The sequence below is a fragment of the Antechinus flavipes genome, chromosome 4, assembly GCF_016432865.1.
Source record: "Antechinus flavipes isolate AdamAnt ecotype Samford, QLD, Australia chromosome 4, AdamAnt_v2, whole genome shotgun sequence".
NCBI lineage: Eukaryota > Metazoa > Chordata > Mammalia > Dasyuromorphia > Dasyuridae > Antechinus > Antechinus flavipes.
The window spans coordinates 320,081,403-320,094,462 of NC_067401.1; the positions used below are offsets into that span (position 1 = coordinate 320,081,403).

General features: G+C 33.3%; 1 protein-coding gene across 3 annotated transcripts in view; it reads right to left on the reverse strand.

Annotated features, from left to right (window-relative positions):
• Window positions 1–13,060, reverse strand: part of AHI1 (Abelson helper integration site 1) — a 247,360-nt gene that overhangs the window by 46,533 nt on the left and 187,767 nt on the right. For all 3 annotated transcript variants that reach the window (XM_051997812.1, XM_051997811.1, XM_051997813.1), the window contains one exon: window positions 182–250. In XM_051997812.1, the coding sequence (XP_051853772.1) occupies window positions 182–250 (69 nt within the window). The remainder of the gene's footprint in view (window positions 1–181; window positions 251–13,060) is intronic.

Below are 13,060 nucleotides of genomic sequence, written 5' to 3' on the forward strand. Positions count from 1 at the left end.
ACACTGTCTTTCAAAATAACTTCCCTTCAAAAAACAACCACTAAAACAAAAAAAAAATTAAAACAAACCAACCAACCAACCACCAACCACTACCACCACCCTATCCTACTCTCCATTCCCTAAAAAATAAGGTCAAATGAGAGCAAATAATTTGAAAGATGAAGATTTGTTCAATACTTACTGTCTCTGGACCTGGCAATGAACTATCTGTTCTTATTCTTTTAGGTAATAATATTGAAGAATCATCATTCTAGATGGAAAAAAAACATTTAATTAATTTATTACTTAGCAAAATATGTAAATCTAAATAATGTAGTTTTTTTTTACATAAAACTAATAAAGATGGTAACATATAGCAGAAAGAACATTTAACTAGGAATCAGAAATCTAGGACATAGTCCTGTCTATGACAGTGGCTGTTATGACATTAGGTATATTAATTCATCTCTTAAATTCTCAGTTTCCTCACCCATAAAATGAAGGGATTGAACTAAAGAGATTCACTACATGTACTCTCTAGAACTAAATATGTTTTTTTTTTTAAGATCTTTAAGAATGTTTTTACATTTAAAAGTCTGTGTATTTGTCTATAAAGAACTATAATGTCTAGCAAAGCAAATTCTAAATAATAAGTATTGGATAAGAAAGAATCTATCTCATTGATGATTCTGGTGTGATTAGACATTACCACTGATTTTGCAAAGGAACGTCTTCTCATAAAGATAACAGATTTTGATAAGAAAATAAAGATTTTCTTTAAAAATTATAATCCACAATTCACGTGTGGATTGTAATGTGTCAAATAATCACCTTGAAAATGCTGTAGGGAACATTGGTGGCTTTATTTTGAACTTGATTTGAACTCTAGACTTTGATTACAAGGGTGCTTTTATAAAGTAAAGGCTCATTTTCCAACTTATGATTAGCACTGATTCAATCATTTGATTCCTGCACTTCTCACTCATCTACTTTACTGCAGGGAATCATCATTATTTTAATAAAACTAGACCTCAAAAAACCCAAAATATACATTCTTCACAGATATTTCTAAAGCATTTGCAGCAAATCAAACAGCTAAACTACAAATTTATGAGACTATCTGGCAGGGTTTTATACAGTAGGTTAGAGCAGATTTAGAAGAGGGAAAAATAAAAGCACATACTTTTATTCAGAGATATCTTCCTTTAAAAGAACAGAATTCTAAAACATCAATTAAACCAAACCTTCTGTCTTTTCATGGCCTAGTATGTGGAACTATTTTTACAGTAATTCTTTGTGAATGAGATATAAAACATGAGCCAAAATTACATCTTGAGAAGATAATATATTTTAAATATAAGGAAGAGATCTGTTCTTTATTCCTCCTCATTTTAGCTTCATTCGATTGATAGGATTGATATCCAGCAACTCACTATACTAAGACTTGAGAAATCATATATATGTGTGTGTGTGTGTGTGTGTGTGTGTGTGTCTGTATAAAAGCTTTTGATTTTCAAAACATATGCATAGATAATTTTTCAACATTGACCCTTGCAAAACCTTGCAAATTGTCCAAGTTTCCCCTCTTCTCCCCCTCTCCTAGATGGCAAATAATTCAATATATGTTAAACATGTTAACAAATATATGCTAAATCCAATATATATATATATATATATATATATATATATATATATGTATATTGTTGCACAATATATGTATATTGCTTGCTGCACAAGAAAAATCATATCAAAAAGGAAACAATTGAGAAAAAAAACAAAATGCAAGCAAATAACAACAAAAAAGAGTAAAAATCTTGTTGTGATCCACACTTAGTTCCCACAGTTGTCTCTCTGTGTGTAGATGGCTTTCTTCATCACTAGACCAATGGAATTGGCCTCAATCATCTCATTGTCGAAAAGATATCAGAATTGATCTTCATATAATCTTGTTGTTGCCATGTACAATGATCTCCTGCTTCTGCTCATTTCACTTAGCATTAATTCATATAAGTCTCTCCAAGTCTTTTTGAAATCATCCTGCTGATTGTTTCTTATAGAACAATAATATTCCATAACATCCACATACCATAACTTATTCAGTCATTCTTCAATTGATGGGCATCCACTCAAGTTTCCAGTTTCTAGCCACTACGAAAAGGGCTGCCACAAACATTTTTGCACATGTGGGTCCCTTTCCCTCTTTTATGATCTCTTTGGGATATAAGCCCAATAGAAACATTGCTGGGTTAAAGGATATGCATATCAAATATATTTTTAAAAAAATGATTATTGTTATCTATGAAACATGTTACTGCTTACACTACAATGAGAAGTTATATAGTATTTTCAAGATGTTCCTAAATCTTAGATCCAGTTGACAGTTTGTTTTCCAATAAAGTAGGTTGAGTGAAAGCCTGAATATATTCATTGTTTCTGATCTAGTATAACTCTCTACATATTTAATTGTAGAAGTCAGAAAATATGATCTCCCAAGTAACAAGTAACACTGCACCAGAGGGGCATTTGTAAGAATTGACTTATTCTTAAAATAGCAATTCGATCACTGTAAGTACTTCAGGAAACCTTGGTGGAATTGATTCCAACCAAGTTAATTATTAAGACTGATATGACTACAAGTTAGAAAACTTGACTACATATTTTTCCAATGAAAATAAATTTTTACTTTTGAAGCCATTTTGTATATATATAACATACATGTCACACAAAATGCATATTAATATGTCATTATAATTGGAGAAGGATAAGTGATATCCCATATTAAAAAAAAAAAGAAGAAGAAAAAGTCTACAAACTATAGTTCACTAAGCTTAATTTTGATTCCTGAGATGATTTTAGGATAGATCATTAAAAAGATATCTAAAAAGGAAGGAAGTGGTTACAAAGGTCCATCATGATAGAGTCAAGAAACGCATTATACCAGAAGAGCTTTTCATTTTCTTTTTCAGTTAAGATTACTGTAAGTAGACGAAGTGAATGCTGTGTGGATACGGTTGCCTAGGTTTTAGCAAAGCTTTTGATAAGGTGTCTCATACTATTTTTGTAAAGAAGATGGAGAGATATAGACTAGTAATACAATTAGATGGATTCAGACAATTTGGACGGCTAAAGTTAAAACTAGTTGTTAATACTTCAATGTAAATAGGAGTCCTATACTCCAAGTTAGCAATGTGTTGTGGATCCAAAAATATTAAAGTGATTGGGGGGGGGGAAGGGAAGAACAATAATAGGGGAATATATGCCAGGTATATGAAGATGATGGTTCTACTGTAATTTGTTCTTGTTAAGATCTTGCCTGGAGTTCTGGGTGCCATAGTTCAGAAAGAATATTGACAAGTTGCCTAGAGTAGGGCAGTAGTAGTGAAAGGCATTGGGTTTATTATATATAAAGAAATGGACAAATTTAAATTGGAAAGGGGAGTACTGAGGATTTACATGATAGTTATTTTCAAGTATCTGAAAGGCTTTTATGTGGTGGAGAAATGAAGACTTGTTCTGTATGGTTCCAGTGGAACAATGGGGAAAAGTTTAAAAGAGGCTAATTTGGGCTTGATGTCAGAAAAAAAAAATCTCGACTCCTTTCAGTTGTTTTTCTTAAACTATATTTCTCATGCTCACCTTTTTTCACCTTTGTATTAAAGTTACCTTGGGTAACAATGGGAATAAGCATGCTTTTTAAAAGTAAAGTTTTATTTTTTTCTGATTATTAAACATATATTTTTTCTTCCTCTTTTCCCAGTTCATCTGCAGGCCATCCTCCACCCCCAAATAAAAAGTAAAGAAACAAAACCTTGTAATAAATATACATACAAAAACACTGATACTTTTCCAAAAGCCATATTCTGTATATTTAGGGCATCACTTCTTTGTTAGAAGGTAGGTAGAATTCTTTATCATTGGTCCTATGGAATCAAGTTTGATTATATAGTTGATGAGAGTTCCTATGTCTTACAAAATTGTTCTTTTTTTTTTTTTCAATTTTATCTCAACATAAATTATTCTCTGGGTTTTGCTCATTTTACTCTATAAAGACCTTCCTTAAATTTCTTTGAAACCACCTCTTTTATTGTTGAGTAAGAAAACTTTTGAAAATGATATTCCATAGTGGATGACATCTTTCTCATCTTTCCATCTCACAATTGCCTGAAAAGTATAGAGAATGTAAATAACTAGTAATATTAATAATTAAAAACCCTTTGACTCAATAAACAGAATGGTAAATTATAGTGAATTTAAAAATAAGGAGTCTCCCATCTATACATCAATATCATTTAATATTCCAATATAACAACAGAAGAAAATCAATAAACAGAATGGTGCATCATAGAATCTTTTAAAATAAGGGATCTCCCATTCACACATCAATATTATTCAGTATTCCAATATAACAACAGAAGAAAATCTATTTAATAACCCTTAGATGATAAATATGAGACCTAAACTAAGGAAAATGTCACTTTTTTGGGGGAGGAAATCCAACACAGAGCTCAAATTAGCAAGATCAATTACCTGTTGATAGTAAGAACCTCCAAATATGTTTTGATTGCAACATTCCAAAGACAGTGAAGAAACTTTTTGAAGAAATCTGTAATCACTCAGAGGAGTTTGGCCTATTCATTCATTTAGGAAAGAGCAAATAAATGAGGAATGTATATTGCCTAGATTTCTTTTTTTTTTAAATTTCAATAGCTTTTTATTTACAAGTTATATGCAGGGATCATTTTACAGCATTGACAATTGCCAAGCCTTTTGTTCCAATTTTTCCCCTCCTTCCCCCCACCCTCTCCCCAGATGGCAGGATGACCAATACATGTTAAATATGTTAAAGTATAAGTTAAATACAATATATGTATACATGTCCAAACTGTTATTTTGCTGTACAAAGAGAATTTGACTCTGAAATATTGTACAATTAGCCTGTGAAGGAAATCAAAAATGCAGGCGGGCAAAAATATAGGGATGGGGAATTCTATGTAATGGTTCTTAGTCATCTCCCAGAGTTCTTTCACTAGGTATAGCTGGTTCAGTTCATTACTGCTTCATTGTAACTGATTTGGTTCCTCTCATTGCTGAAGATGGCCAGGTCTATCAGAATTGATCATCATATAATACTGTTATTGAAATACACAATAATCTTCTGGTCCTGCTCATTTCACTCAGCATCAGATCATATAAGTCTCTCCAGGCCTTTCTGAAATCATTCTGTTGGCATTTCTTACCTAACAATAATATTCCATAATATTCATATACCACAGTTTATTCAGCCATTCTCCAACTGATGGGCATCCACTCAGTTTCCAGTTTCTATATTGCCTAGATTTCAACTTTTATTTAAATGGATTCATTGTAGAACTTGTTCTAAAATGTTGTTTAGAACTTGTTTGTTTGGTTTAGACAATATAGGTGGACCCTGAGCTGGGTTGGAGTTGAAAACAAAGAGGAGAGCAGATTGGATTGCTTTGGGGAAATTTCAAAGCATTTACACCGACTCCACAATTTACATAAGAGTAAAGGTGTAAATGTTAATATTTTTCAATACATTATGTGAGGATCAACTGATGGAGGTGCCTCTTTTCAACAATGAGGTGATTCAGATCAATTCCAATAGACTTGTGACAAAGAATATGGGGACTGAATGTGGCCCACAACATAGGAGTTTCACCTTTTTTGTTGTTTTCTTGCTTTTTTTCCCTCATTTTTTCCTCCATTTTCATCTGATTTTTCTTGTGTAGCAAGATAAATGTGAAAATATGTTTAAAAGAATTATACATGTTTAGTATATTGGATTACTTGCTGTCTAGGAGAAGGGAATGAAGGGGAGAGAGGGAGAAAAATTTGGAACACAAGCTGAAAACTATCTTTGCATGTATTTTGAAAAAAAAAAGCTATTATCAAAATAGTTTTCAATACATTTACTACATAGACAGTAACAGAAAGATGCATGAACTTAATAGCAAGGAAGAATTGCGTAACAGGAACAAAAGATATTATGAAAGAATTATATGAAAGAAAAAGATGAATGTTCATATGGTGAGGCTGAGGGATAACAAGTGAACAGGTAGAGCTCCTTGGATATTTTAGTGACATCTGAAGAAATGGAAAAAAGTCTCTAGCACATTAAGTTGATATCCTTTGGTGACTTTTTAGAAAACATGGACATGAAGAGTAGGTATGGCTAGTTTAAGATCTGCAGCATTGGAATAACTACTAAATTGATGAGATGAAAGAGCCATTTGAGTCTTTTGTGTTGATAAATACATCCTAACAATGAGAAGTGTTCAACAGTGGAATAGTTCAGATATGATGAGATCTTCTAACATGAAAGGTTTTCTTCAAGTAGAGAATAAACAAGCATTCTCTTATAGTAGAGTTTCCTTTTGTGTATAGTCTGACCTAGATGACTTCTGAGGTCTCTACCAATTCTCAAATTCTGTGATTCTCTTGCCTTTTTCACAATTAGAAGATAAATTTCATTCACTACGTTTTAAGACAAAAATTTATGAAGGCTATATTCACAAATACACACCTGAAGATTTTCTGAAATATTCTGATCACTTATTGATAATGCCTCCCTTTTTTCTATTTATCTCTAGACTTTTTTTCTGGATCTATAGTTTTCATATTTACTAATTTCATATATAATCTCTCTCTCTCTCTCTCTCTCTCTCTCTCTCTCTCTCTCTGTCTGTCTCTCCTTTTCCCCAGGAGGCAGATAGAAATTGGAGAGAGATGGAAGTACCTAGAAGAATGCTTGAAGGCCCTTTATTTCATTGGATATCCATTTTTTCCCCTGAAGGATTATATTCAGTTTTGCTAGGTAGGTGATTTTTAGTTGTAATACTAATCCTTTTGCCTTCCAGAATATCATATTCTAAACCCTCTAATCCTTGAACATAGAGGCTACTAAATTTTCTGTTGCGCTAATTGTGGCTCCATGATATTTGAATTATGTCTTTCGGTCTACTTGCAATATTTTCTACTGGGAGATCTGTAATTTGGCTAAAATATTCCTGGAAGTTTTCATCTTGGGACTATTTTCAGGAAGTGACAGGTGGATTCTTTGAATTTCTATGTTGCTACCTTCTGGTTCTTGGATATCAGGGCAGTTTTCCTTCATAATTTCTTGAAATATGATTTTGAAAATGGCTCTTCTTTTTAATAAAGACTTTTGGGTAGTCCAATAATTCTTGAATTAGCTCTCCTTGCTCTCTTTTCCAGGTCAGTTATTTTTCTGAAGAGATATTTCACTTTTCTCCCCCAATTTTTTCATTCTTTTGATTTGATTTTATTATTTCTTGATAGCTTACAGAATCATTGGTTTTAACTTATCAAATTCTAATTTTTAAGGAATTATTTTCTTCAGTGAGCTTCTGTTCCTTTTTCTATTAACTAATTCTGTTTTTTTAAGGTATTATTTTCTTCAAGTCCTAATTTTGACTTTTTTCCATAATTTTTTTAAATCACTCATTTCTTTCCCCAATTTTTCCTCTTTCTCTCTTATTTGATTTAAAATCCTTATTGAGCTGTTCTTGGAATTCTTTTTAGATTTGTATCCAATTTGCCATTTTTTTATTTTTAAGATTTTGTATGAAGCTATTTTGACTGTTTTCTTCTGAGTTTGTGTCTCAATCTTCTCTGTCACTAAAATAACTATCGTTGTGTTCTTATTTATTTATTTATTTTTGTTTGCTCACATTCCTAAATTAATTCTTACTTTTAACTTTAAGTTAAACTTGGGCTCTGCTCCTGTTTTCAGAATTAGAGGGTTATGTGGGTTTTCCATTATTTCAAGGTAGTATCATATAAGGAAATGTGTGATCACTGTTCTCCTGGCCAGTGCTTTCTTCCTTGCTCTTGAACTGCGGCCTAAGCCCCTAGTCCCTGTAGCTACAAGTACTCTTGAAGGATCCTAATGGCCCTGAAAACATAATTCAGGCCCCGCCCCCCTGCAGCCACAAGTACTAGTTATGTTAGTGCTTCTTTTCATCCTGGGACTGTGATCTAGAACTTGGGCAAGATAAGCAAGGCAACAGAGTTCAGTACCCAGTGCCAGTAAAGATTACCCATAATCTCCTTTTGTTCAGTTGTCCCAACTCCTTATTGTGTCTCAGTTGAAAGCTCCCAGATGCAGCAGCTGAAACCAAATCCAAAACCTACTGCTGGTTTGCTTGAATATGGCCTGAGTTTCACTGCACTGACCACAGGCTTCTAACTTCTTTTGCTGAAAGCTTTTTTTTTTTTTGGCTTGGATGCTCCAGAATTTGATTTGACAGTTATTTTAAAGTTGTTTGGAAGGGAATTTGGGAGGTTGCGAGGGAGTTCTTGAATTTACTCTGCCATCTTGGCTTCACTCCCATGAACTTTCAGAAAGAATAGTTAGTAAATCCATTAACAGTGAGTGCCCAGTGAGTAAAAAACAGTAAATTGTCTCAAACTTTAAAGGAAACTGAAGACAATCTATGGCTTCAAAGAGATTATTAAGTCATAGCTTCAGAAGTGGAATAGAACTCAGCAAGCCTAACCCAGTCATTTTAAAGCTGAGAAAACTTGAGGTCAGAGACTGTTTACAGTCTGAGATTATACAGGGAGTGAGCAGCAGAACTGTAACTTAAATTTAGGCTTTAAAGTTCAGAGCTTTTTCTTATTGTACCACTAAGATCTAATGGTAGATACAGGAAACAGAAACAAAAATAAAATATCAGTAAATACAAAGAACATAAGCAGAGAAACAAGAGATAGATAATTTTAAATATGTATATTTATATAATTTATATATATTTATGTAATGATACATATATAAATGCTACATTCTTAGAAGAAAAAAACAATGACATAACAATTACTTGTGTGACTAGAGCTAAATAGTTAATTTAGAAAAGTTTTTGGAAATTTTAGTTCTGAATACTATTTTGATTGGGAGGAAAAGCGTGGGTTGACAAAGAGTCAAGTTTTATTGACTGCTGACCAACATGCACCCAAATGTAGGTGAGTTAAAATGTTTTGCTTGCTCTATTCCCAAGGCCTATTTAGGTAGAATGCAAGTCCATATAGTATAGAATAATTTTAGGTGAGGAAATGAGGAGAAAAGGGAAGAAGCATCCTGAAAAATTGTTTTACTGAATAAAGAAATATGAACTGTGATAAAATGAAGATGCAGGAAACAAGACAATCAAACAATAAATTTCATTCAAGAAATATTCATAAGATTTTAGATGATGGGAATTGTAGAATTAAATGGCTTTGGAGGGAGATGATTCTTGCTACACCATCTATCTACTAGTGAAACACCTACTGATTGCTGAATCATCGGCATATTGGTATTCAATGAAACCAATGAATATAGAAGAGGTACTCACTAAGTGAAAGGGAAACAAACAGCAGAAAGCCTATCACCAATTCTTGGAGGATATTCACAGCTACCTTTACTTCTTATTCCTTCACTTGTAATCCCTGACTGTCTCTTCCATTCTTCAAACATCTGTGTGTGGCATGTGGGTAATATGGTTTAAAGTGTGGCAGGTGCTTGTAGTTTCCTTTCTCAAGGTCACAGGTGATATAAAAACCACAGTTTTTAGGTCTCCTTCTACCCCAAACCCTCAAGTCCTTTTTCCCATCCAGCCTAGTGTTATTTACAGGTCTTTCTCCCAACTGAATTAAATGGGCTTTTTCCCAGGCATAATTAATTTAAAACATATGTCCATGGTGCCCAAGCAGAAAACCTGAAAACTTGGGCAAAAGTTTCTTGCTGGCTTGTTCTGGGTCTCATATTATAGCATTCCTACATTGCACCAGCAATTCTGTGAGTTTCCTTCCAGTTCTCAACTCTGGATTATCTTCACCACGCACCTTCTTTGCTTCTATATGTGGTATAATGCATGCTGATGGAGGTAGAGCCACACACAATGTCAATTGGGTCCAAAACAAATTCATATCACTGCTGCTCAACCAGACCCTCACTGTTACAAAGAAACACCTATTCTACCTTTAATGGACCACCTCACTCTCTTCCAGGGCTGTAGCAATACCTTTTCTTAAGCCCTGAGCACTTCTGCCTTTACCCAATTTTGTCACTAAATTTCATCTACTAAACAAACAAGAAAATCCAAAATAACAATAAATTCCATAAACAGAATGAGCTCTTCATTTTCCATACTTTTTTATTCCCTATTTCAGTAGTGCTCTACATTCAAAGCAAAGTTATACTGATGCCTTTTGTTTTTATGTCACAGTCATTTCTGGATATGGTAGTCCCAACCTCTTGCCCAGAAGTGAATCCTTCCTTCTAGCCACAACAAAAACAGTTAACTAAAACAATGGCTGACTGCAAAAACATTCTGTCTCCAGAGTCTCTACTTCAAGAAGAGGGAGAAATATTTTATCTTTTCTTTGGAATCAAGTTTCATCATCAACTCAGGATTCAGCTTCTTTTTAATTTTGTGATTTTCAACAGTCATTCTGTGTATTGTTCCTATAATGTTGTTTATTTGTTATTTACAGGTCTTTCTCCCAACTGAATTAATTGGGCTTTTTCCCCAGGCATGTTCTCACATAGATCTCAGATTTCTAAATTTAATTAAATTCATTATTCAAAAATTTGTAAATTGTTTTTGTTCATCTATTTCCTATTTGATGGACATATTCACCTCTATTTTTACCCATTTTCTCCACCTTTACTCTTATCTTTAAGAAAAAGGTGTCCTTTCTTGACTAGTACCTGTGTTCCTACACCCTTGATATCCATCCTCTTTCATCTCCTCCAAGAGTTGTCCAATCACTCTTTCTCTTCTATTTTTACTTTCTTCTTAATTACGTGCTCTTTATCATCTGTTTATAAAACATACTTTGGTTTATGCTATCCTTAAAAAACTTTTTAGTTGATTCTTTTCTTTTTTTTTCTTTTTATTTATTTTTTAATTTTTTTTTTTTTTTTTGCTGAGGCAATTGCCCAGGATCACACAGCTAGGAAGTGTTAAATGTCTGGGGTCATATTTGAACTCAGATCCTCCTAACTTCAGGGCTGGTGCTCTATCTATCTAGCTCTTCCACCTTTAGGCTTTCCTTCCTTCCTTCCTTCCTTCCTTCCTTCCTTCCTTCCTTCCTTCCTTCCTTCCTACCTTCCTTCCTTCTTTCCTTCCTTCCTTGCTCCCTGCCTTTCTCCCTCCCTTCTTTCCTCCCTTCCTTTTTCTTTTTTCTTTTTTCTCTTTTGTCTTTTCTTTCTTTCTTTCTTTCTTTCTTTCTTTCTTTCTTTCTTTCTTTCTTTCTTTTTTCTTTCTTTCTTTCTTTCTTTCTTTCTTTCTTTCTTTCTTTCTTTCTTTCTTTCTTTCTTTCTTTCTTTCTTTCTTTCTTTTACCTTTCACAGGCTGATTATTAGGAATTATCATCTTTACTGGATACCTGCATTTCCTGACTACCCAATCATTTCTATTCCCTTGTAATTTGACTTTGTAGACCTTATTGTAAGATCAGAACCCTATTTTTCAATGGAAAGTATTGGCCTTATTACAATGATGGCTTAACTTTTTAATCCAAAGATCTTTTCTCATTTCTCATCTTTCTTGATCTCTGTGGCTTTTGATATTGTTGACTACCCTTTCTCTAAAAATTTTCTCTTTCCTTGACTTACATGATACTTCTCTTTCCGGATTCTTCTTTCTGTCTTACTAGAACTTTGCTAGGAACTCACCTATTTCTTGCTCCATAGTATGGATTTTTCCTAGGACTTTTTTCCTAGACTTTTCTTCTCACATCTGGTTTCTTGGGTATCTTATCAGTTTGTTTGGATTATGTCTGGTACATAGTAGACAATAAGTACTTGCTGAATGATCCAAGTTTCATCTCTATGAAGATGGCTCCTAAAATCTGTATATCAACTTCCAATTTCTCTCCTGAACTCTACTGATAATCCATCAACTCCCCCCACCCCAAATGAGAATACGGTACAAGTTCCTGCAAGTAAACAGATGCATTATTTTAACTATAATCAGTGTTCTTTTCATTGTATCAAATCCCCTCTCCTCAAATTGTCTTCTACAACAATAAAATGCCTCAATATAACATAAACTCCTTGAAGGCAGAGATTATCTTCTGGGGGTGTGTGATAGGGTTGAGTCTTTGCATTCCCAGGGCCTAGAATAATGTCTTGTATATATTCATTGAATTTGTTGAATTAAATGATAAAATGATTAATAATTTGCTCCTTTCCCATAGAATCCTTTCTCCTAAATGACAACACAGGTTAATAGATCAATAAGATAAACTGATTAGGATAATATTATTCCTCTTCTTCCTTCTCTAATAAAAATTCCTTTGCCTGACATTTTGGGTACTCCACATAACCCCAGTTTTTCCAGTCTTTGATTCCTTCCATGCATGTTCTAGCTAAACCAGACAACTCTCTGCATTCATAACTCTGCTTTTTTTGATAGGGTTCTTCCTAGACCTTGAATACTCTCATATACCCTTGCTTTGCCTAAGGAAGTCCTTGCTATTTTGTAAAGCTCATTTCAATTGCCATTCTCTCTAAGAAGCCACTCCTATTCATCTTAATAAGTAATGACCTTCTTCAAACTTTGCATGGTAAACTCAAATAAATTACTAACAGATTATTGCTTAATATCTGTGATCATTTATTTTCCCCTAACTCTAGCTAAACTCTGAATTTTATTCTACAAAACAGTAGGAGTTTGTTAAATGTCTTTTGTATTAATATTTTAGTTATCTAATAAATTATTCTGAGTTTTATTATTTCCAAGCAGATGACTCTATAATCTATAAGTACAGCCCTAATCTTTCTTTTGAATTCTAATTGTGCATTTTCAACTGCTTACTGGCTATTTCTCATTATACTCTTAAAACTCAGTATGTCCAGTATAAATTAATTATCCATTCTCATCCTCAAGACCACCTCTCTTTCTATCTTCTCGATTTCTAATGAGGATATAATCATGCTTCCAGTTATTTAGATTTGCAACTTTATTTTATTATTGATTCTTCATTCTGCCTCACTCCACATATTTAATTAGTTAACAAGCCTTGTAGTTTTAAGCTCTATGACATCTTTTTT